Source organism: Schistocerca cancellata, chromosome 11 (assembly GCF_023864275.1).
Source record: "Schistocerca cancellata isolate TAMUIC-IGC-003103 chromosome 11, iqSchCanc2.1, whole genome shotgun sequence".
Classification (NCBI taxonomy): Eukaryota; Metazoa; Arthropoda; class Insecta; order Orthoptera; family Acrididae; genus Schistocerca; species Schistocerca cancellata.
Window position 1 is genome coordinate 38257115 of NC_064636.1, and position 26828 is coordinate 38283942.

The following is a 26828-nucleotide window of genomic DNA, read 5'->3' on the forward strand; positions in this document are numbered from 1 at the left end:
TTCAGAAACGCTTTCCTCGCCATTGCCAGTCTACATTTTATATCCTCTCTACTTTGACCATCTTCAGTTATTTTACTCCCCAAATAGCAAAACTCCTTTACTGCTTTTAGTGTCTCATTTCCTAATGTAATTCCCTCAGCATCACCCGAGGTAACTCGACTTCATTCCATTATCCTCGTTTTGCTTTTGTTGATGTTCATCTTATATCCTCCTTTCAAGACACTGTCCATTCCGTTCATCTGCTCTTGGAAGTCCTTTGCTGTCTCTGACAGAATTACGATGTCATCGGCGAACCTCAACGTTTTTATTTCTTTTCCATGGATTTTAATACCTACTCTGAACTTTTCTTTTGTTTCCTTTTCTGCTTGCTCAATATACAGATTGAATAGTGTCGGGGAGAGGCTACAACCCTGTCTCACTCCCTTCCCAACTACTGCTTTCCTTTCGTGTCCCTCGACTCTTATACCTGCCATCTGATTTCTGTACAAATTGTAAATAGCCTTTCACTCCCTGTATTTTACCCCTGACACCTTCAGAATTTGAAAGAGAGTATTCCAGTCAACATTGTCAAAAGCTTTCTCTAAGTCTACAAACGCTAGAAATGTAGGTTTGCCTTTAAGATAAGTCGTAAGGTCAGTATTGCCTTACGTCTTCCAACATTTCTACGGAATCCAAACTGATTTTCCCCGAGGTCAGCTTCTGCCAGTTTTTCCATTCGTCTGTAAAGAATTCGCGTTAGTATTTTGCAGCTGTGATGATTAAACTGGTAGTTCGGTAATTTTCACATCTCTCAACATCTGCTTTCTTTATGATTGGACCCGGCGGGGTCAGGGATTTTCTCTTGCCTCGTGATGACTGGGTGTTGTGTGATGTCCTTAAGTAAGTTAGGTTTAAGTAGTTCTAAGTTCTAGGGGACTGATGACCATAGCTGTTAAGTCCCATAGTGCTTAGAGCCATTTATGACTGGAATTATTATATCCTACTTTAAGTCTGAGGGTATTTCACCTGTCTCATACATCTTGCTCACCAGAAGGTAGAATTTTGTCAGGACTGGCTCTCCCATGGCGGTTTGTAGTTCTAATGGAATGTTGCTTACTCCGGGGGCCTTGTTTCGACTCAGGTCTTTCAGTGCTCTGTCAAACTCTTCATGCAGTATCATGTCTCCCATTTCTTCTTCATCTACATCCTCTTCCATTTCCATAATATTCTCCTCAAGTACATCGCCCTTGTATAGACCCTCTATATACTCCTTCCACCTTTCTGCTTTCCCTTCTTTGTTTACAACTGGGTTTCCATCTGAGCTCTTGATATTCATACAAGTGCTTCTCTTTTCTCCAAAGGTCTCTTTAATTTTCCTGTAGGCAGTATCTATCTTGCCCCTAGTGAGATAAGCCTCTACATCCTTACATTTGTCCTCTAGCCACCCCTGCTTAGCGATTTTGCACTTCCTGTTGATCTCATTTTTGAGACGTATGTATTCCTTTTTCCCTGCTTCATTTACTGCATTTTTATATTTTCTCCTTTCATCAATTAAATTCAATATTTCTTCTGTTACCCAAGGATTTCTACTAGCCCTTGTCTTTTTACCTACTTGATCCTCTGCTGCCTTCACTACTTCATCCCTCAGAGCTACCCATTCTTCTTCTTCTGTATTTCTTTCCCCCATTCCTGTCAATTGTTCCCTTATGCTCTCCCTGAAACTCTGTACAACCTCTTTATCCAGGTACCATCCCACCTTTTTGCAGTTTCTTCAGTTTTAATGTATAGTTCATAACCAATAGATTGTGGTCAGAGTTCACATCTGCCCCTGGAAATGTCTTATAATTTAAAACCTGGTTCCTAAATCTCTGTCTTACCATTATATAATCTATCTGATACCTTCTAGTATCTCCAGGATTGTTCCATGTATACAACCTTCTTTCATGATTCTTGAACCAAGTGTTAGCTATGATTAAGTCATGCCCTGTACAAAATTCTACCAGTCGGCATCCTCTTTCATTTCTTACCCCCAATCCATATTCACCTACTATGTTTCCTTCTCTCCCTTTTCCTACTCTCGAATTCCAGTCACCCATGACTATTAAATTTTCATCTCCCTTCACTACCTGAATAATTTCTTTTATCTCATCATACATTTCATCAATTTCTTCATCATCTGCAGAGCTAGTTGGCATATAAACTTGTAATACTGTAGTAGGCATGGGCTTCGTGTCTATCTTGGCCACAATAATGCGTTCACTATGCTGTTTGTAGTAGCTTACCCGCATTCCTATTTTTTTATTCATTATTAAACCTACTCCTACATTACCCCTATTTGATCTTGTATTTATAACCCTGTATTCACCTGATCGAAAGTCTTGTTCCTCCTGCCACCGAACTTCACTAATCCCCACTATATCTAACTTCAACCTATCCATTTCCCTTTTTAAATTTCCTAACCTACCTGCCCAGTTAAGGGACCTGACATTCCACACTCTGATCCGTAGAACACCAGTTTTCTTTCTCCTGATAACGATGTCCTCTTCAGTAGTCCCCGCCCGTAGATCCGAATGGGGGACTAGTTTACCTCCGGAGTATTTCACCCAAGAGGATGCCATCATTATTTAACCATACAGTAAAGCTGCATGCCCTCGGGAAAAATTACGCCTGTAGTTTCCCCTTGCTTTCAGTCGTTAGCAGTACCATCACAGCAAGGCCGATTTGGTTAGTGTTAAAAGGCCAGATCAGTTAATCATCCATACTGTTGCCCCTGCAACTACTGAAAAGGCTGCTGCCCCTCTTCAGGAACCACACATTTGTCTGGCCTCTCAACAGGTACCCCTCCGTTGTGGTTGCACCTACGGCTGTATCGCTGAGGCACGCAAGCCTCCCATCCAACGGCAAGGTCCATGGTTCATGGGGGGGAAGTAGGGAAGATATAAATGGTAATAACAAGAAAAGCATTTCTTAAGAAGAGGAATGTGTTAACAGCGAGTATAGATTTGAGTGTTAGGATGTCTTTCCTGATGGTGTCTGTCTAGAAGGTAGGCATGTATGGGAGGGAAACGTGGGCAATAAACAGTTTAGATAAAAAGAGAATAGGAGCTTTTGAAATGGGGTGCTACAGAAACATGCTGAAGATTAGATGGGCCGATTATGTAACTAATGAGGATGTACTGAATAGAATTGGAGAAACAAGAAATTTGTGGCACAACTTGACCGAAAGAAGGGATCGGTTGATGGGACACATTCTGAGCCATCGAGGGGTCACCAATTTGGTATTGGAGGGAAGTGTGTGGGGTGAAAATTGTAGAGGGAGATCAGGAGATGAATACAGTAAGCAGATTCAGAAGAATGGAAGTTGCTGCAGTTATTCACAGATGAAGAGGCTTGCACAGGATAGTGGCATGGAGAGCTGCATCAAATCAGTCTTCGGACGAAGACCACAACAAATTCATACTACGGAGCTCATAGATGACAATTGTCAGTCGTACAGCACAGATTATTTGTTATTGATCAGTTTTATAGATCTTGCCTCACTGAATATAGGTGGTAGTTTATATAGGTCATAGAGCATAAATAATTGAACATTTGTGAAAGTTTAATTAAACATATACTCTAGACACTGGATTGTACATCATGTGTAACAAGAACAGTGTTGACAATGTGAGGTGTCACAATGGGAAGTGCAGTTTGCAAGAAAGTGGCACCTGGATATGGTGGAAAAAGCTTCATGCACAAAAGATGTCTGTGTCAGTCAGATGTTGCGTGTCGGATAAGATGCCATTGCGTCTGACAACTGTACAGCTTTAATGGTGTTGGTTTCGTGAAAACTCTGAATTCTTTCCCCATGTTTATGATGGTTCCTTCCGTCATTGGCAGTGACAGGTTGATGTGTGATACTGGACCACTGGAGTTATCTCATTTTGGAAAGGTAAACGTGGACTCCACTCATGGAAGTCCATCTACTGAGCCCCGAGCTGTTTGGAATGCTTAGCTCTTTTCATCTTTCATTTGCTGATTTGTTATTAATGTCTCAGAATTGTATCTCAAAACTGAAGCTTGTGCTTTGGGAAAATGGTGAGCACTTTGTGTCAGGGGTTGTGTTTAAATCATTCATTAAATGCAGCAAGTGACTCGTGTTGAACAGCTTCTGCAACTTGCGTATTGTACATTAAACGTCTGTAACTTGGAAACAGAACTTCTCTTGATCCTTGAGCGTATAAGAGGGCAAGTCAAAATTAATAGACGCTATTCTCTAGAAAGAAGTTGTTATTTTGAAAAACAACCTTGCCAGTAACATAATTTCTCTACTTAATCTCCCTTGTCCTCTGTGAACACCCTAACATAAATATCCAAATTTTTTTGTCTTATAATTAGCAGACTATAAATTTTAGTGCCATTTGGCAGGTGATTTTGTCGGTACATGAGCCCAGTACACATCACTACACACCCCAAATTAATTGGATACCATCAAAACAAAAATACTTATCTTCCATGCTGAATGAGCAGGTCCAGGTTTCTCAATCATAAAAATAATGTGACAGTTTTGGTATATACCTTCTAATGTATTCCTTCCCAGTGTAACTGATGAATTCAGAATTTCTCTCTGTCGTCAGTTCCATTTCGCTGATAAATCTAAATACAGTCTTTGACATCACAATGCAATACAAAATATGACAATTGAGAGGGACAAAAACTGAGACAGAACAAAAGTGAGACTGGTGATGTGACTAGAAGTCGTACAGGAAAAGTGTGATCAGATGATATAATTGGAACAATACTGCACAAATGCCTCTGGCAGTTATGTATGTAACTTAAAAGTTCAGGCTATCTGTACAATGTGGTGTATCTGATAGTGATGAAAGGTTATCCCGATACGCACAATATGAAAAGTCGTTCATTAACAATTTGATGATGTTTTTCTAAGTGCCCTTTCAGCATTTGTGCAGTACTGTTCCAATTAAACTGAGTCTGCCTGTGTGGTTATAGCCACAGTCATTTATATATCGTCTTGACAGTGCAGTAAATTTTAGGTGTTATTACAATTAATAATATATGTAAATTCACATAAAAACAGATGAATATAAATAATTTCACATGTAACATTCAGTTTAGCAGAGAACAAAGATATCTTTTAAACAAATTGCTTCATTAAAGGCAGAACTTCCTTATGTCAAATTTTGTAAGATGAATATTTTTAACAGTTAACACTACAGTATGTTAAGATTTCGTTAAAAAAAAAAGTAATATGTTACTTGCCTTAAATAGTGGTGACTTCATCATGATCGTGCATATATGTTTATGTAAAGAAACTGTGTATCCTGAAGTGTATTGGTTATGTGTGTGGTGGTGTTAGAGTGGCAAATCTCGGTCTGTTCCATTACATCTCATTCCATCTGACGAGCTTCTGAATGCTGACCCAGCAGAAACATTGCACCACAATCTCGTCATCTGACTGAAGCTCGGATTCATGCAGTTGCTCCTCTGTCAGACTGGAATGGTGACACTCACTTGGAGCTAGGCCGGGGCTGTATGCTGGGCGCTCCAGAAGGTGTAGTTTGTTCCTTTCCCAGCAGTATGAGGGTGGCCATTATCATAAAGCAAAATGACATATTTTAAAAATTTGCCTCTGCTCTTCATTTTGATTTTGGGTTTCAGATTTCATAGTATCTGTCACTATGTTCTGTGTGACCTTAAGGAGGGGAATGAATCAGCAGTGGTACTTTTAAATCACAAAACAGTAATCAAAATTCATGCAGTAGCTTGGCTATTGGCTGCTTCCACGTCTACACTCGTACTCCACAATCCACTTATGGTGCACGGGGTAGTGTACCGTGTACCATTACTAGCCATTTCCTTTCTTGTTCCAGTTGCTTAGAGACTGAGGGAAAAACAACTGTCTATATGCCTCTGTGTGAGCCCTAATTTCTTCTGCCTTCGTGGTCTTTATGCCAAATATATGTTGGTGGCAGTAAAATCATTCTGCAGTCAGCCTCGAATGCCGATTCTCTGAATTTTCTCAATAGTGTCTCGTGAAAATCCCTCCAAGGATTCTCATTCGAATTGGGGAAGTATGTCCATAATACTCGCTCCTGGATTGACCTACCAGTAACAAGTTTAGCAGCCCACCTGTGAATTGCTTTGATGTCTTCCTTTAATTCAACCTGGAGGGGATCCCAAATACTTGAGCAGTACTCAAGAATGGATTGCGCTAATGTCCTATATGTGATCTCCTTTATAGATTAGCTACACTTTCTTAAAATTCTCCCAGTAAACCGAAATCGGCCAGTTACCTTCCCTACTGCTGTCCTTACGAGTTTGTTCCATTTCATACTGCTTTGCAACATTACACCTAGATACGAGGGTTGGAACTCTAATAGTGGCAACTATTTATTTACAGCTCATACAAAATAGATATGTGTTTCAAAGTTTTACTGACCTTCAAAGTAGTCACCAGCATTGTGTATAACCCGTTGCCAGCTATGTGGAAATCGTAGTATGCTCTTAGCAGTGCCAGTTGTGTTGACAGTTCGAGCAGTGCGGTCTAATGCCCAACGAATTTGTAGCAGTTCTTAAGCGAATGCCGTGAAGTGTTTCCTTCAGTTTAGAAATCTAATTGAACTCATGAGGGCTTAAGTCAGGGGAGTGTAGTAGGTGGTATAGCACTCAGCAGCCCCATCAGTCAAACAAATCAGTAACAGCTTGCACTGTACGTGCTTGAGCATTGTCCTGCAAAATTATGGTCACGTCCTGCAGAGAGTGTTATCACTTCTGTCTCTATGCTGTTCATTTTTGGAACACAACCTATGACCAGCTTATAGACAGAAGTGATGACACTTTCTTCAGGACGTGACCATAATTTTGCAGGACAGTGCTCAGGTATGTACAGTGCAAGCTTTTACTGATTTGTTTGGCTGATGGGGCTGCTAAGTGCTATACCACGTACTGCACTCCCTTGACTTAAGCCCTTGCGAGTTCACCTCTATTTCTGAACTGAAGGAAACATTTCACAACATTCGCTTCAGAACTGCTACAAATTTGTCGGGCATTAGACAGCGCCGCTCGAACTGTCAACACAACTGACACTGCTAAGAGTATCCTACGACTTCCAGATCGCTGGCAACGGGTTATAAACAATGCTGGTGACAACTTTGAAGGTCAGCAAAACTTTGAATTACGTATCTATTTTGTACGAGCTCTAAATAAGTAATTGCCACTACTAAAGTTCCAACCCTCGTATTTAAGTGATGCGACTGCATCTAGCAGCACACTACTAATACATTTAGATCAAGCTGTCATTCATCGTATGTACTAGAAATTTGCTCTACAGCCGATTCTCTGAGAGCTGGGATGAAGCAAAAACACTTTCATGTGACTGACCAGTACCTGTTCCAGTGAAAGCATTCAGTTTTCACATGCTACCTAGCTGTGTCGGAAATCCTTGCATCCTTGCATGCTATGCACTTGGCCACCAGACTGACATCACAGTGGAATTTGTGTAGCTTGTGATAAATCCTGTATTATAAACTTGGGTGGGCTACAATGTAAGGAAATAAAGTGTAAAAAATGTGCAAACGACATAGCAGATTCACACAGTAGTGAGTTTAATAACAATATCAGTTACAGTAATGTTAAACAACATCAAAATTAAGTGCATTCTGTCGAACTTGAACTATTTCCATTCAGGTTTATATCAAAACAGTCATCTCACTTCTCTGTGATACAGTTTCCGCCACATGGATGACAGCCTGATCCACTCTTCTGCAGTAACTGTTCGTGCTGCATGTTCTAATTGTCCTGTAACTTCCGATATTTTGTATGTTCTGTGTTTTATTTTTTTTTTTTTTTCGCCCCCCCCCCCCCTGCTGCAATATAGCCTTTGGTTCTGCTTCTAACTAATTCGTTAGCATTCAATTCGTAGTGGTGTGGAGGAATTTGAAGAACAGCTTTCCCTTCGTTCTTAGCCTTTTTACCCATTACATGTTCATTGATCACTACTCTGTGCTTTTTAATGATATGTAATAGTTCTTTCAACAACATCCCATCTTCAGAAGCAATATTTTTAGATGTGAAATAAATTCATTGAATGAATGAGCGCATTTCTGTTGAAAGTTATCAACACTTTCTGAAAGCTGTCACATTTTTTCTTTCTTAGGAGAGTTCAGAGAGTGCATAGCCTAGTACTCACTCACCACACGATACAGTGAAGAACGACCAACACCGGTAGATGCAGCTGTTCTCAAAACTATATCGGTCATTGACTACTTTGCATGCAATAGCTCCAGTTTACACAAGTTAAGAACGACGTGTTTCTCTGAATAACTTAATTATTTCTTCTCTGATCACTTCCTGAGTGGACTCAAAGCTGACATGTTGACCTCGCTCGCTCTCCTGTGGATGACGTAATGGCTTACCTGTATGTGCTGCTATTGGATGGGCACAGAAACAGTGAATGCTGTGTGTGATTACACTGATACTTCTGCAACAGGCGTGGTCACAATGACGAACACCTGTTGTGTTGTTCACCTCCCCACTATAGTCTCACACCTTTGTGTGTATACGGGCCATCTCTTGTTTTGGTGAGTGTAGTGTAAGTCATCTTGTATCCCCCCTGCAGTCCCTCAACAATGATACTTTCCCGTACACCACAGCATCATCAGGAAACAGCCAAGGTTGCTGCTCACTGCACCTTCCAAATCATTTGTATGTGTAGGACACTCCTGATGATGCCCTTGTCTCTGACCAACACTCTCAGCCTTTTCTAGCTCTTTTCAGACAGTGCATTGCTGCTGTGGTTTCTAGTGACAGACCTATATCACAGAATAGAGTATACAGAATAGAAACTCGAGTTAAATTCATGCAACAAAATTTAGTGTGCATCCATGAAGTCTGCCACATCGAAACTGTGTAAACAGCTGTGTTTAAAGCCAAAAGCAAATGGATACATTTTGTTTGTTTTCTTAATTGATATGTTAGCTGTTGGCATATTGATATGTGAACATTTGTTTGACGTACTGTAATAGTTAGAAACTTGTAATGAGTGGTAGTAAGAGAAAAGACTAGACAGGAGAGTAATGAGTGATTCCACAAATTGGCTGATAGCAGCACGTGAGAAAAATGAGTTCTCCGATTTTCTTGCTGTGAATAGTAAAACCACATGAAACTGTAGAAAACACTGTGTGTAAGTGAAGCTACATCAACTCCTGTCGAGGTACTCCTTTGCTTAAAAATAAATAAATAAAAAATAAAAACTACTTCTTTCACATTTGCTTGTCTTTTTCACTACTTTATATGATATTTGTCATTTGATCCTGAGGAAAATAATTGGCACATAAAACTGCTTTCTTTTATGTCTTGTAGTTTCATATCATAACTTGATGATGAAGTGTCTATTCTTTCCTTATGGATCATAGTTACTGTAATACTTAATATCCAAGTACTCTGTAGCACAAAATTTGAAGGGTTTGCAGTGAAAACTGCGGTTGCTGGCTGCTTTACGTTTGGTTCATTTTAGCTGCACATTGCTGTATACTAAATGTAGGTAACATATCGTAATTGTTTTTAAAGCTGGAAGGAAAGCCAACCTCAGTCATTGTGGAGAAAAGAGAAGTTAAAAGTATTTTATTTGAGTCCGCTGCCTGAGTGCACCACACACAAGTAGCCTTTAGCTCACGGGGGAACCGCACTTACTCGTCGTCATTGATTTTGTTCAAATTTATGTTATATGCAAGGCTTGGCAAGAAATAAAAGGGAAAGAAGTGGAAACTCCATGACAGGTAACGGATGGGGCATGTTTGGTAGTACAACTTGTAACGCGTGTGGCATATGGAAAGAGTGTGGTATAATAAATCAAGGGTTTGGGTTTTGGCTTCGAGTCCAACGGTGAACGCTATTTTATCTTTCGAATTTTTGGTTTTTACTTACCTTACACTGCAGAATAAATAGATATAATGTTTAATGCATTGTATTCAGTAATATGTTCATAAGAGGTATGAGAAGGAAAGGCAAACAAAAATTTGGGGTTGCATATAACTTTCCAGGAAGCCAGAATGAGATTTTCACTCTGCAGCGGAGTGTGCGCTGATACGAAACTTCCCGGTAGGTTAAAACTGTGTGCCGGGCCGAGACTCGAACTCGGGTCCTGTTTTAACCTGCAAGGAAGTGTCTTTCCGGGAAGAGATTGTAAGCTGTCCACGAGAACTTCGTATATAAAATTAGATGCTTTAATTATTTTACAGATAACGACTTGCACTTGCCTGGATCATATTTACTGCAAGTCATGACCAATTCCTGGAAGTAGAAGCATGTTTCTCAAACTGGTGGTCATGATTTATTCTACTACTTATTGCTGGAAGAAAATGATGAAGACGACAATGTTCTACACCAACAGTCACATAATAGAGAAGCTGAACACATCTCATATTTAGGACAAAGTTGGACATAAGTTTCTTTATGACCTTTATCTGTCATCATTTATTAAACGAATATGCTTCATATTATGTAAAATGTTAGTGAACTTAATGATCTGGGCCTAATTCAAAAAATATGTGTAAATTAAATTTCAGTCACCTTCATTTAAAGTAATGCCCATGCATCAGTTTCTGGTTGAAAACATGAATGAAAATTCCAGGACTGATGCATACCCTTAAACTCCTGCAGAGTGTTCAATAACAGCTGTTTCTGTTGGAAGTGAATTTGATTTATTAGTTCACAGTCCCAGAAATGAAAAGTTATGGAGTAAAATAAAATTGCTGTAAGGCAAGAACTGATATTTGCAAAAAATGTAGTTACATTGCTATCTGAAGCTAAAAGTAGTGGCAGTCCACAGCTTTTATATGTGAACATAAATTAATTTAAAAATTCATGTGATAAATATTTAACTAAAGATGTGTCTCACCTTGTCTCTTTAGTGTTTCCTTCCATAAAAGTCTTCATTTAGTCTGTTGAATTCGTTCTGTTCTTAAGGACGTCCGTTTCGAGCCGTAGTAGTAAGCAGCTATTGTTTTGCATTTACTTGGTTTCCGTATGACGTGAGATGCATTGCTTGGCTTCGTACAAATTAAAGAGGCCGCCCTCAGCTTTCCGTTCTGTATGTTCTCTGGTCTGTGCCCACATTACATTGGCAGTTGGTATCCAACTGACAGTTTCCCTTCAGAACCCCATAAATACAATTTCGCCACTTTCAGACATTCCTACATGTTCTGCAATTTTTGGATAATAGTAGTTCTTGTTTCAAAATTTTGGGTTCTTGTTCCAAAATTTTGCCTGCCAACCTTTCAGCCATTCTCAAGATGAGTCACTTGCAAGATTTTTAAATCGCTTAACACAATATTATGGAGTAATGCACATGCATGAGAAAGAACATTAAGAACATCGGACAGTAAACATTACTTACAAAGAATAAAGTGCAAGTCAATTTCACATTGATTTTTGTCCAAGAGAGGTAGCTTGTCTTTTACTTATTGCACTAGGAATTTTACACAACACAAACTTGTCAGAAAGGGAAGCATCTTCTTGCTGTTCCAAGTAGTCCAGAAACTCTTCGGCCCATTGAAATGCTGATGCATGACCGATTATTATTTTTGGAATTAAAGGAATGTTGTTATTTTCCACTCTCATTCACCTTCTTGGCTTTCCCTTGTATTCTCTGAGCAATAGCGCCAACACTTGAGCTCCGATGACCCGGCTCAGTGCATGCCATATCAAACCGTCCAGAAATATTCTCTTTATTAAAAGTTTCGCACCCTGGAATACTTTCCAAAACAACAGCTAATGTTGCTAATGAGCTGTCTTATTTGTCGCCAGAATAACTGATTCTATCAAGTTTGAGATTAGTGTTTTTCTATGACTTGGTCGTCGTTGATTGTTCAATCCTGGTTGATTGCTTTGTCTGAGACACTTCATAAATTGCATCTAGCGCAGTCAATTGTTTCCAGAATGTTTGAAGATTGCTGATCTCATCAGTAAACTTTCGTAGCAGATTTCTTCTTCATTCAGATGCACTGCTGCACTGTCCAGTAGTGCAGTGTCCTTGCAGGTAGACACTCCAGTGTTAAATGCTCCATGGCACAAATCAGTTATGGAGCCACGTCTGAAATATTGTGTGGTCCATCCAGGCTCCTTTCTGGTGAAAATAATGGACAGGTAAATTGTGCATTTCTTTTGCTCTGAAACAATGTCATTTTTTAGCTTTAACTATTTCAACACACTCAACTTTATACCAGTATGATCCTGTAACCTTAGCACAACATGACCCAGTTATCTTGCCCTTACAGTACTCAGTTTATAACTGTGTGCACTACACTCTGTCTCGAGCTAAAGTCTTTGTCAGTAGACATTTCCAAAATGACCCAGTTTCGTCTGTGTTGTATATTGGCTCCAGCTCTAAATTTTCTGGTGCAATAAATTCCTGTAAATCTACAAAATTCAGAAGGAGCTTTATTATCTGCTCTTAACCTTTCTCCTCAGAACACAATCTCCCATATATTGTAAAGCTGTTGAAATCTTGTTAGCCAGCCAGAAGATGCATTAAAATCTCCTTCAGTCCCCAAGGTTTGGAAGAAAAACTGAGCCTATTTGGTAAATCTTGAGCCAGATTCTTGTGTGCCCTGTGCTCTTTTCTGCTGGAACCATTCTAACACAGCTTTATCCAGTTTTGCATACGTAGACGTTTTCATAGTCTTCCACTTTGGCAAACCTATAGATGAGTCAGAACTGTTAGAAAATTGAATTATTTTGTCTTTATTTTTCCAAATATCACAGATTATTGGTTCATACATGTAGTAAATCAGTGCCAGATTCCGCGAATCAATACAGCATTCTCAGAAAAACTACAGTATCGATCGCAACAATATAATTTGGCACTTGACGTGCTTGAGCAACACATTGTGTACTACAGTCATGTCATAACATGACACCGGCTTTCACCGGCGTCCACTCCCAGGTAAAAGGAAAATTTTCAGCAACTTAATCACCAAAGCAGATAATCTGCAAAGTGGATTGAGAGCTTACACTATATCATTTTCATAGGATTTAGACGAGACAAGTAGATTCAGCTGTTATAACCAATACGTTGTTAAAAGTGATGTTGCTGTTGTAGCATATCGACCATATTTGGTCAAATAATATGCCAGAGCGGAAGTGAGTTGCAACAGAGCCAGCCACAGATGTGCAAGAGCGTTATGCATTGCAAAGCAAAACATGGCCGACTGGTGTTGCGAAGCAGATCCAGTTTGGCATGGTATAAGGACAGCCAACACTGCAATATGCTGACGGAACAATGGAAGCTTTTCCTCATTTGCCACCACGGACGTATTTAGAGTACATGCCTTAAGCCTTAAATGAACATAGTCTCGAGCATATAAGACTCAGCAGTTCTTGTACTAAATGATTGTCGTCTCAGTATCACAGCCTACACTGCAAGCTTGCGACACCTGGGGAGACATCCCAGAATGCAGCTCAGGTCTGCTGTTTGAGCACGAGACAGGGCAACCTGTAACGAGCGAGCTGACCGCTCCCCAGAGTTCACGGCCATTGTCAGCTGTGCTGCCGCACTGTCAACGTGGTCGTGGCCAGAGACTTTGCTGACAGTGGCATTCGAGTGGCGCCACACTAGGCCCCACTCCTTGCACTGTGAGCAATGTTGGGCGTCAGCATGAGAGGTGGCTGGATGCCTCACTAAGTTTTTCCTGATGTATTATGGCCGAGGGCTGGAATAAAGAAATCAATTTATCAAATCTATTGTCTTCGTGACATCTCATTTCACTCTCCACTGGTGACAACGTGAGGGCCATTAAACACTGTAAACAGCATTGTCTATATTACAGTTAAAAACTGTGTATTTTATTTGAGAGCACCTAGCGACTTCCGAAAAACTAAGTATAATTTGAAACATTTGCAAAATGTTTCCCCACTTATATGCTCAACGTCAAATGATTAACACATGAGCTATTTGTAACGTAATGGGATGTTTGAAGCTGTTTTATAAGTTAGAGTTTAATTCCTGAAAGAGTGGGGTTACTGGTTGTTGCTAGACCCTGTATATGACACGAAATAAAATCATAATTTATTTTCTCCATGGTGGCCTGCAAAGCCCACAGTTTTGTGTACAAGTTTACCTTCAGACTGCCGAATACTTATGCCAATTTTACTATTCTCTCTTGAAGACAGAGGAAATCTCTATGTAAAACAGCACAAAGTAGAAACTGTGTGCCTGCCTTATACTTCAAAATGGCAGACATCTCGCAATTTGTGCTCTGTGCAGTTTTGTATGGGGACCACCTTCTCTTTAAGATAGAAACAAACCATTTTCAGAAGAAAATTATTCAATTATGCGAAGATGGAGTTAGGACGAAAACTAGTTATCGGTAAATAAATTGTCGAATTTTAGTTCCCTAGAACTTGGAACTACTTAAACCTAACTAACCTAAGGACATCACACACATCCGTGCCCAAGGCAGGATTCGAGCCTGCGACCATAGCGGTCGCGCGGATCTAGATGGCTAGTTTATAGCATATTTTTTTGTTGGTAGTTCCTGTAGTATTTTACCACACCCTTTGCAGCGCTTCTATTTGTTGGTAATCAAATTAAGAAACATTTCTCTTCAAATATTGCACGTGCTCAGCCGTATTAACATAACACGTATTACATGCAAAAATACATGGACCAGAAAGAAACACAAATAATGTAACGAAGTTGCTGCTACTTGTGTTTGATGTACCTGGTGATACAATATTAGAGACACTCAGACACTATAGTTAGTTTAGACTTCCCGACATAGTGTTAAGGGTTCAGGCTATGATGTCAGTGCTTTCCATCTGAGCTATCTGAACAATTTCTGTGAAATAGTTAAACTTCTCTCCCATTTTGTTGTTATATGTGTGCAGTTGGATTTTGGAATGTCACAGAATTTTATAATTGATGACATGTAGATTTGTATTACAGTTTATTTTCCACCACTATTGCAATTTCAGCAGTAATTATTATGAAATGGAATACTGTGAAAACAAAAGTATAAATCACAATCAATTGCTCAATGATAGTGAGGTGTTTTGAACAGAAAGACCCCTCCAAGCCAACTGATATTTAGTCCAAAAATGTTGATTGATTGTCCAAATCCAACTTGTGTTTTTCTCTTATGACATCCTGAAAGCCACTAATCTTAGACAGGCGGGTTGTGCAATAATCCTTGTCTTCCCAAAATCATTTGATGTGGTACCAAACCAGCATTTATAAACAACAGTAGGATCATATGGGTGGTTGTTGTTGTTGTTGTTGTTGTTGTTGTTGTCTTTGTCTTCAGTCCTGAGACTGGTTTGATGCAGCTCTCCATGCTACTCTATCCTGTGCAAGCTTCTTCATCTCCCAATACGTACTGCTACCTACATTCTTCTGAATCTGTTTAGTGTATTTATCTTTTGGTCTCCCTCTACAATTTTTACCCTCCACACTGCACTCCAATACTAAATTGGTGATCCCTTGATTGATGCCTCAGAACATGTCCTACCAACCGATCCGTTCTTCGTGTCAAGTTGTGCCACAAACTCCTCTTCTCCCCAACCCTATTCAATAACTCCTCATTAGTTATGTGATCTACCCATTTAATCTTCAGCATTCTTCTGTAGCACCACATTTCAAAAGCTTCTATTCTCTTGTCCAAACTATTTATCGTCCATGTTTCACTTCCATACACGGCTACACTCCATACAAATACTTTCAGAAACAACTTCCGGACACTTAAATCTATACTCGATGTTAACAAATTCCTCTTCTTCAGAAACGCTTTCCTTGACATTGCCAGTCTACATTTTATATCCTCTCTACTTCGACCATCATCAGTTATTTTGCTCCCCAAATCATCATATGAATATAAAACAAAATTTATGACTGGATTGAGGATTTTGTGGCCGGGAGGACACAGCAAGTTATCTGAGATGGAGCTTCAGCGACAGAAATAAAAGTAACCTCAGGTGCACCCCAGGCATGTGTTTTGGGACTGTTGTGTAATAACAACCTGACAAACTATATTACTGGCCACCAAAGACTTTTTGCAGACAGTGCAGTTAGCTACACCGCAGTCTTCCTCCTCCTCCTCCTCCTCCTCCTCCTTCTAGTGTTTGTCCCATCTATTATGGAGTCTGCATTTTCAGGATTTGGTGAATTTTTATTTCAATATTTAATCCTATAGCCAGATGCCCTTCTGATGCCACGGTCCTCCAAGTAACCTGAGGAATAGAAGTCTTATGTGCCATCTGTGCATGAATTGTGTAATCTTTTTTCTGTGTGTTATCATATTCGGCCATTTTTGTATTGTACTCTTTGGGGTGGTAGTTTTGGACCAGCCCAGAATTTGCCTAAGTAATTATGGGAACCTCCCTAAAGACCATATGCAGGCCAGCCAGTGAACCAGTCCACCGTGTGAATTTGGCCTGGATCTGGTCCATTCCCTGCCTTTGCAAGCTAACGGGCTGCTCACACTACGAGAGCGAGTAGTTACGTGTAATGCAGTACTGCGTGAAAAAATCTTCACGAGTATTCAGTCCTATCTTAATAAGATTTTAAAGTGGTGCAAAGAGTGGCTGTTTCCTTTGATGACTAGAAATGTAAATTTGTGCACTCATAAAATGTAATAACCCATGACTACAATATCAGTGAGTCACAGTTGGAAGTGGTCACCTTTGCATCTATATTAGGTGTAATTTGTTAGGGGTATGAAATGGAAAAGGCGCATTTGTAAGTAAATCAGGTGGCAGATTGCGATTTATTGCTAGAATATAAGGGAAATGTAGTCAGTCTACAAAGGAACAGTTTACAAAACACTTGTGTGACCCTTCCTGGAATATTGCTCAAGTGTGCAGGACACAGACCAAATATCACTGACAGGGAGTGTTGCAGTTTACAAAGAAGGGCAATGCTAACGGTCACAGGTTTGTTAGAGTCCGCAGCTTGTGGTCTAGTGGCTAGCATTGCCGCCTCTGGATCACAGGTCCCTGGTTCGATTCCAGGCAGGTTTGGGGATTTTCTCTGTCTGGGAACTGAGTGTTTGTGTTGTCCTCATCATTTCATCATCATTCATGAAAGTGGCTAGATTGCACTGAGTAAAGATTGGGAATTTGTACGGGCTCTGATAATCGTGCAGTTGAGCGCTCCACAAACCGATCATCATCATCACAGGTTTGTTTGACCAGTGACAGGAATAGTGAAATACAAGAACTGGGCAGTGCCTGAAGGCAGACAAACTATTCTGTGAAGCCTGCTTGCAAACTTTTGAGTACCAGTATTAAGTGGTGAATCTCGGAATATTCTACTGCCCCATACAGTTAATGCTACAGGTACAATAAGATGAGATGAGACTAAACACAACACACGGACAGAGGCATTTGTGGAGTCATTCTTCCCGCACTCCACAAGTGAGTGGAATGGGGCAAAACCATAATATCTGCTACAATCTGAAATATCCTCTGCCATGCATCTCACAGTGATGTGCAGACTACAGCAGATATAAATGTAGAATGCGAAAACAGGGTCTCATGCATTCAGCTGTGAAAATCGTTAATACAGTTCATCTGATTCGCAACTTTGATTTTCCAGTATGCCACTTGATTTGTAACTGAAATTGCAGTCTTATTGGAAAATGAATTGTGAGACCTGTATGAGCTGATACTGTTATGATTTTTGTAATTTTTGAGCCTGTTTTCCTTAATCATTAATGATTTGTGTGTTTATTTGAGTGGTAGTCTTCTGCAAAGACTATTGCTATACAACAGCAACAAATATCATTTTACTTTCCCTGTCACAGGCATTCTGCAGATTAGAAAGTTTTTCATTACATGCAGTAAAGCTTCGTGAGTCGCGAAAACTATTTATTGGCCCTTTCCAAATGGAATGATGACAGTGGGTTGTTACTCTTGCCATTTGCAAAGAGTGTGAAAAAAAAATTGCTGACACTTTCATTATATACTTTTTCGAAAAAAGTGTCGTTAGAAGCTAATGATTCCTTTAACTGCATTGGTTCTCATGTGCAATGCACTTTATTTGTTTGTTTTGTAGTGGGTATTGTGTATGTTGCTTGAAAGGAAAAGTTTTTCTTTGATTTGTGTGGACAGAAGCAATAAACAAACATCTTAATACTGATGAGGTCGTATCTTGTGAACTAAGAGTCATACAGTGACGTAATTTTGCAGGTACTTTCAGTGCTATTGTCCATAGTGTCTATGAAGTGTGGTATGAATAGAGTTAGTAATAAAGAAGTAATAGAATGAGATTTTCACTCTGCAGCGGAGTGTGTGCTTAACAGAAGTTTCTGTTAAGTTTGGAATGTAGGAGACGAGGTACTGGCAGAAGTAAAAGCTGTGAGGACGGAGCGTGAGTCGTGCTTGGGTAGCTCAGTTGGTAGAGCATTTGCCCGCGAAAGGCAAAGGTCCCGAGTTCGAGTCTCGATCCGGCACACAGTTTTAATCTGCTGGGAAGTTTCAAGAAGTAATAAATTACAATTTTATGCCTCATGCAAAGTTTTACTGTCTCAAAATTGAAAATGTAGTAAATGATAAAATTTTATCCTATTCTTTTTTTTTGGGGGGGGGGGGGGTAGTGTTTCATCCAAAAAAAAGTTTCATATAGGTTTGAAAACATGTGTAAACTTCGATGGAAGTTATTCTCAAATACTGAATGAATATGGGTAGTTTTTGCACCTTGTGTTACAGTACGTCAAGACACACACACTTTCTTACTGTGTTTCTTACTGTAATATGTGTCTTACCCTTAAAATTGTAACATAAAAATATAGCTCTTAATGAGTGGAGTATAATAGCATTTAAAGTTCTAAATTTCGGTTATAATTACTTAGAATACGGGAAATCAAATTTTTGCTGACCTTGGAAGCCATTAGATAAGCAACCTGAAACTGGAACCATGCACTATGAAGTGAGTTAGCTGTTTAATAGTGTAGATAATTGATAAGATGTATGTTTGGGTTACTTAACAGACAGAACTACTGTTTTTGGGCCCCTGAACAGCTTTGTGTAGTACTTGAAAGACATCTCCACTCCCCAGGTGTGCCAGGTGTGGTGTGCCCTAGCTGCTGTCAGTGTACTTAGGCCTTATTTTTCCGAGGATGCCGGCATAATTGTGACAATAGAGTCCAAACATTGTGTATGCATGCTTAATACATTCTCCTGTCAGAATTACGTAGAGTCTGTATTTTCAGCATGACGGTGTGACATCTCATCACAGTGAATGTGTCCTGTTCAGTTGCTGGTCGCCTCATTTCTCATTTCAGTCATATGCTGTGGCCACAAATGTGACAAAACTTGTGCACTGCTTGGGTATTTGATAGTGTGTTCCTATTCAACAAACCCCAAAGCTTAACAGAGTAGAAAGCTGTTGTTAAAGAGGAGATGTGTTTGATTGACCAACACCTGTTTGCCCTAGATATGAATAACTTCCAGCAGTGTTGGAAATGCAAGAAAATGGTAGCACTAGGATAACATATTTTTTTTGAGGGTGACCATGTAGATAGACATGCTACTGTTCATATTTCCTCTATAGCTCACCCTGTACGAATTAGCTCTATGTTTATCGGATTATGTTTCATATGTGCCATTTAATTGCCAAATTTTTGGTGTGTACTGCATGTCTTTGTTGTGTGACTCCACTGTTGTCCACAGGTGTGAGAACAACGAGTTCATAAAAGCTCCCAAGTTGGAGGATGTAGCCGAAGTATCGGAGAACTCTTTGGACTCGGAAGACGGTGAGGCATCTGAGGTGGGCGACGAGTCATTGACGATTGGTGACCTGAGCCTCGTCCCTCAGAACGTGTCGCTGTCACCTGACCCGTCGCTCCGGATTGACCCAGGGGGGCTGGAAATCTCTTCGGACGCACTCGCTACCGAGAGTGATGATAGTGAGACCGAAGTGTGAGTGTTTAACAACCTGGATTCTGATTCCTTCTTTTTTTCTTCTTGATTCTAGAAAAATATGGTAAGGCTAAGCTGTGCCCCTCATATGTATGTAAATTGAAAGTACAAATTACTGTAAGCAGTCGCATTTCTTGTTTTTCACACTACACGTTTCGGATAACTAAACCCTCTCATCAACTGAATTTATGTCAGTTAATAAGGTGACTTCTGAGAAATCTGTGGTCTCAGGATTCTCTTTTTCCAATCCTGTTTTTGTCAGATACAACACTGGAAGATAGTGCCACAGATTCAGTACAATCAATCTTACATACAAATCCTCCAGGCCTTATTAAATGACATAAATCCACCTGAGGGGGAAGGGGTGTAATTCTACAAAATGCATAGTTTGAAGAATATGAAATGTTTTGGTCGAAGTAATCTGTATTTTCAACTTTTTCTGGAAACTGCCAGACCATACCATGGCCAGCAAGGTTGCCAGACCTCTCCCCAGTTGAGAACATTTGGAGCATTATGGACAGGTCCCTCCAACCGGCACAGGATTTTGACTATCTAACATGCCAATTAGACAGAATTTGGCAAAATATCCCTCAGGAATGACATACAGCAAGTCTTGATAATCACTGCCAAGCGGAATAGCTGCTTTCATAATGTCCAGAGATGTGCTAGTGCAGCATGGACTTTCTCAATTTTTGAAGCTCTTTCTCTTGAGTTGTTGTTGCTGTTGTTGTGGTCTTCAGTCCTGAGACTGGTTTGATGCAGCTGTCCATGCTACTCAGTGCTGTGCAAGCTTCATCTCCCAGTACCTACTGCGACCTACGTCCTTCTGAATCTGCTTAGGGTATTCATCTTGTGGTCTCCCTCTACGATTTTTACCCTCCACGCTGCCCTCCAACACTAAATTTGTGATCCCTTGATGCCTCGAAACATGTACTACCAACCAATCCCTTCTTCTATTCAAGTTGTGCCACAAACTCCTCTTCTCCCCAATTCCATTCAATACCGCCTCATTAGTTATGTGATCTACCCGTCTAAGCTCCAGCATTCTTCTGTAGCACCACATTTCAAAAGCTTCTATTCTCTTCTTGTCCAAACTACTTATCATCCATGTTTCACTTCCATACATGGCTACACTCCATACAAATACTTTCAGAAACGACTTCCTGACACTTAAATCTATACTGGAAGTTAACTAATTTCTCTTCTTCAGAAACACTTTCCTTGCCATTGCCAGTCTACATCTTATATCCTCTCTACTTCGACCATCATCAGTTATTCTGCTCTCCAAATAGCAAAACTCCTTTACTACTTTAAGTGTCTCATTTCCTAATCTAATTCCCTCAGCATCACCTGATTTAATTAGACTACATTCCATTATCTTCATTTTGCTTTTGTTAATGTTTATCTTATATCGTCGTTTCAAGACACTGTCCATTCCTTTCAGCTGCTCTTGCAAGTCCTTTGCTGTTCCTGACAGAATTACTATGTCATCGGCGAATCTCAAAGTTTTTATTTCTTCTCCATGGATTTTAATACCTACTCCGAATGTTTCTTTTGTTTCCTTTACTGCTTGCTCATTATACAGATTGAATAACTTCGCGGAGAGGCTACAAACCTGCCTCACCCCCTTCCCAACCACTGCTTCCCTTTCATGCCTCTCGACTCTTATAACTGCCATCTGGTATCTATACAAATTGTAAATAGCCTTTTGCTCCCTGTATTTTACCCCTGCCACCTTCAGAATTTGAAAGAGAGTATTCCAGTCAACATTGTCAAAAGTTTTATCTAAGTCGACAAATACTAGAAACGTAGGTTTTTTAAGGAACCATTTGTACTCGAGCAAAGACAATATTTAATTTACTGAACTTAGATTATATGTATCGATTTTTTTAAGACGAGAGAAAGCAAAACATTGGAATTAACACCGTTCTCTTGTTGCAGCCAGTAGGCATCAGCACTCTTATGTCATTTGTTGTCCTAGAAGGATGTAATATTTTGTGTGGCTCCACAGTTAGCCATATTGATACTTATTTGCATAAAGGAGGCGCAGAATTAATAAGTCGCTCTCATTTGTGAATTATCTGCAATTATTTACCTAGAATTTTACGTAAGTGTCATTCATATCATAATGTATACGTTGAAATGAGCACGTTTTATTTAATCGTATGCTTTTCTCTGTTTTAGTAGTTTTAGTCACCCCATTGTCATGATTGAAGCTGAGGTCAGATATCAGACTTTGTCTTCAATTTATTATTATTATTGTATTTTATTATTATTTGTTAAAGTTCCTCTTTCCTTAACTAATCTTCTAAGATTAGTAATAGGATCAGTATTGCCTCGCGTGTTCAAACATTTCTACGGAATCGAAACTGATCTTCCCCAAAGTCGGCTTCTACCAGTTTTTCCGTTTGTCTGTAAGGAATTCGTGTTAGTACTTTGCAGCCATGACGAGCTGATAGTTCGGTAATTTTCACACCTGTGAACACCTGCTTTCTTTGGGATTGGAATTATTATATTCTTCTTGAAGTCTGAGGGTATTTCATCTGTCTCACACATCTTGCTCACCAGATGGTTTTTCGTCAGGGCTGACTCTCCCAAGGCTATTAGTAGCTCTAATGGAATGTTGACCACTCCTGAGGCCTTGTTTCGACAGGTCTTTCAGTACTTTTGTCAAATTCTTCACGCAGTATCGTATCTCCCATTTCATCTTCCTCTGCATCCTCTTCCATTTCCATAATATCGCCTTCAAGTACATTACCCCTGTATAGACGCTCTATATACTCTTTCTACTTTCCCTTCATTGATTAGAACTGGTTCTCCATCTGAGCTCTTGATATTCATACAAGTGGTTCTCTTTTCTCCAAAGGTTTCTTTAATTTTCCTGTTGGCAGTATCTATCTTACCCCTAGTGATAAATGCCTCTACATCCTTACATTAGTCCCCTATCCATTCCTGCTTAGCACTTTTGCACTTCCTGTCGATCTCATTTTTGAGACATTTGTATTCCTTTTTGTCTGCATCATTTACTGCATTTTTATATTTTCTCCTTTCATCAATTAAATTCAATATTTCTTCTGTTACCCAAGGATTTCTACCAGCCCTTGTCTTTTTACCTATTTGATACTGTGCAGCCTTCACTACTTCATCCCTCAGAGCTACCCATTCTTCTTCTACTGTATTTCTTTCCCCCATTCTTGTCAATCATTCCCTAATGCTCTCCCTGAAACTCTGTACAGCCTCTGGTTCTTTCAGTTTATCCAGGTCCCATCTCCTTAAATTCGCACCTTTTTGCAGTTTCTTCAGTTTTAATCTACAGTTCATAACCAATAGATTGTGGTCAGAGTCCACATCTGCCCCTGGAAATGCCTTACAATTTAAAACCTGGTTCCTAAATTTCTGTCTTACCATTGTATAATCTATCTGATACCTTCTAGCATCTCCAGGCTTCTTCCATGTATGCAACCTTCTTTCATGATTCTTGAACCGAGTGTTAGCTATGATTAAGTTATGCTCTGTGCAAAATCCTACTGGACAGCTTCCTCTTTCATTTCTTATGCCCAATTCATATTCACCTACTATGTTTCCTTCACTCCCTTTTCCTCGCCCCCTCACCCCTCCAGTCACCCATGACTATTAAATTTTCGTCTCACTTCACTATCTGAATAATTCTTTTTTCTCATAATACATTTAATCAATTTCTTCCTCATCTGCAGAGCTAGTTGGCATATAAACTTGTACCACTGTAGTAAGCAGGGGCTTCGTGTGTGTCTTAGCCACAATAATGCCTTCACTATGCTGTTTGTAGTAGCTTACCCGCATTCCTATTTTTTTTATTCCTTATTAAACCCACTACTGCATTACCTCTATTTGATTTTGTTGATTTTGAATTTATAGCCTTGTATTCACCTGACCAGAAGTCTTGTTCCTCCTGCTACCAAAGTTCACTAATTCCAACTATATCTAACTTTAACCTATCTATTTCCCTTCTTAAATTTTCTAATCTACCTGCCCGATCAAGGGATCTGACATTCCACACTCTGATCCGTAGAACATCCGTTTTCTTTCTTCTGATAACAACATCCTCTTGAGTAGTCCCTGCCCGTAGATCGGAATGGGGGACTATTTTACCTCCAGAATATTTTACCCAAGAGGATGCCATCATGATTTAACCATACAGTAAAGCTCATGCCCTCGGGACAAATTATGGCTGTAGTTTCCCCTTGCTTTCAGCCGTTAGCAGTACCAGCACAGCAAGGCCGTTTTGGTTAGTGTTACAAGGCCAGATCAGTTAATCATCCAAACTGTTGCCCCTGCAAATACTGAAAAGGCTGCTGCCCCTCTTCAGGAACCACACGTTTGTCTGGCCTCTCAACAGACACCCCTCTGTTGTGGTTGCACCTATGGTACGGCTATCTGTATCGCTGAGACACGCAAGCCTCCCCACCAACGGCAAGGCCCATGGTTCTTGGGTTTTTGAATAAATCATCGAATTTTTCTGAATTTGCAATCGAGTGTTTGTCTGTAATGTACATCACATCTAGTGATTTCAGTCCCATTTGGATAATTCCTTCATAGTGCCCTTTTTCTCCTCAGATTGCATTTTGCTGTTAAAATAAAAATGATACGTATAGCTTTGTACGGGGTGTTCAAAAAGTCTCTCCGCAGTGCCGTATGATTGTTCTCGTGCCTGGGTTACTTCCCTTTAAGTGGACTTTCCCAACATTCCACTGTTTCGTTTATCTCGGCCAGTGTCAGTAGTACCATTTGTGCGTGTTGTTACATGTTGACGTGAATGTTTAAGTTTAGTTCCTTTGTTCGTTTGTGTCGCAACCGCGCGTACAGCCTGCATTTCAATGTCACTGCTTGCTGATGTTTCTGATGATCCCATAATTTCACAGGGACTTTGACCTCCACAGTCACCTGACCTAACACCACCTGACTTTTTCTTCTGAGGTGCAGTGAAAGCAAATGACTATAAAAACCATCCAAAACCCATTGATGAATTTAAAACTGCAATATCCACATTCACTGCTTCTGTTACAGAAGAATGGTTACAACTTGTGTGTGGAAACATAAGACGAATTGAGTTGTGCATTCAACAACAGGGGGGACACTTTCAACATTTAATGTGAAAATTTGTAAATAAAAATGAATATTCAATAAATTAATAATTTGTATTTTACTGAGTTTCGTTTTGGTATATTTTCTGCGGCATATAGCATGCGGAGCTAACAGTCACACGGCGCTGCAGAGAAACTTTTTGAACACCCCGTACATGTAAGTTTCATCACTGTAGGGCAAAATCAGAAAAACTTCTAAAAGAAAACGATTGAGTTTGTAGCACTCAGAATCTACACTATGTGATCAAAAGTATCGGGGCACCACCAAAAACATACTTTTTTCATATTAGGTGAATTGTGCTGCCACCTACTGCCAGGTACTCCCCATCAGTGACCTCAGTAGTTATTGGACATCGTGAGAGAGCAGAATGGGGCACTCTGCAGTCAGGTGATTTAGTGTCACTTGTTATATGTCTGTATGCAAGATTTCCACACTCCTAAACATCCCTAGATCCACTGTTCCCATGTGATAATGAAGTGGAAACGTGTACAGCACAAAAGCGTACGGACCGACCTCGTCTGTTGACTGACAGAAATTCCATACTGCATCAGGATCCACTGCAAGTACTATGACAGTCAGGCGGGAGGTGAGAAAACTTGGATTCCAAGGTCGAGCGGCTGCTCATAAGCCACACATCACACTTAACTCCTGTAAATGCCAAACGCTGCATCACTTGGTCTGAGGAGGCTAAACATTACACGATTGAACAGTGGAGATGATGTGTGGAGTGTGACAAATCATGGTACACAATGTGGCGATCTGATGGCAGGATGTGGGTCTGGCGAATACCCGGTGAACGTCATCTGCCAGCGTGTCTCGTGCCAACAGGAAAATTCGGAGGCAGTGGTGTTATGGTGTGGTCGTGTTTTTTATGGAGGGGGCTTCCACCCCTTGTTTTGCATGGCACTATCACAGCAAAGGCCTACATTGATGTCTTAAGCAATTTCTCGCTTCCCACTGCTGAAGAGCAATTCGGGGATGGCGATTGCATCTTTCAACACGATCAAGCACATGTTCGTAATACACGGCATGTGGCAGCGTGGTTACGTGACAATAACATCCCTGTAATGGACTGGCCTGCACAGAGTCCTGACCTGAATCCTGTAGAACACCTTTGGGATGTTTTGGAACGCCGACTTCGTACCAGGCCTCACTGACGGACATCGATACCTCTCCTCAGTGCAGGACTCCGTGAAGAATAGGCTGCCATTGCCCAAGAAACCATCCAGCACCTGATTGAATGCATGCCTGTGAGAGTTGAAGCTGACATCAAGGCCAACGGTGGGCAAACCCTATGTTGAATTCCAGCATTACCGATGGAGGGTGCCACAAACCTGTAAGTCATTTTCAGCTAGGTGTCCGGATACTGATCGCGTAGTGCAAGTTCTACTCCTGCAAACTACAATGTTGTACTTTGTTTTGTTTTATTCACTTAAAAGTTCTGTTTGCTACTCATTATTTGTGTAAATGCAAACAGATTTGAAAAACAGACACGTCTTTAGTTCCTGAGAAAATAAAACATATCTGGTATAAATTCTACGCTGTGGCATTGTTTGAGTTTTGGCAAACTTCACTGTGGTAGAAGAAAAACTAGTGACAAGTCATAATCACTATCTTGTCCTTTGAAGAACATTTGCATAAACTTTAACTGCGTTTGACTCATATGCGTGCAGTACAATCTCCCCAACATCCAAAAGTTGTGTGTATTTTTCAGAAACTATGCCACTGCTGCAAAAAGCACACATCCTGTTACACAAAGTACTAAATCTTTGCTATAGTATTGTTTGTACACTACCCAAGATTTTTCAATA

The 26828-nt window shown here is 40.1% G+C and overlaps 2 protein-coding genes across 3 annotated transcripts in view; one reads left to right on the forward strand and one right to left on the reverse strand.

The window, feature by feature from the left end:
• The window catches only part of LOC126108485 (ankyrin-3-like), a 512755-nt gene that overhangs the window by 348446 nt on the left and 137481 nt on the right, over positions 1–26828 (reverse strand). The gene's annotated exons all lie outside the window — the stretch shown is intronic.
• The window catches only part of LOC126108482 (uncharacterized), a 95599-nt gene that overhangs the window by 55021 nt on the left and 13750 nt on the right, over positions 1–26828 (forward strand). For both annotated transcript variants that reach the window (XM_049913737.1, XM_049913738.1), the window contains one exon: positions 19648–19896. In XM_049913737.1, the coding sequence (XP_049769694.1) occupies positions 19648–19896 (249 nt within the window). The remainder of the gene's footprint in view (positions 1–19647; positions 19897–26828) is intronic.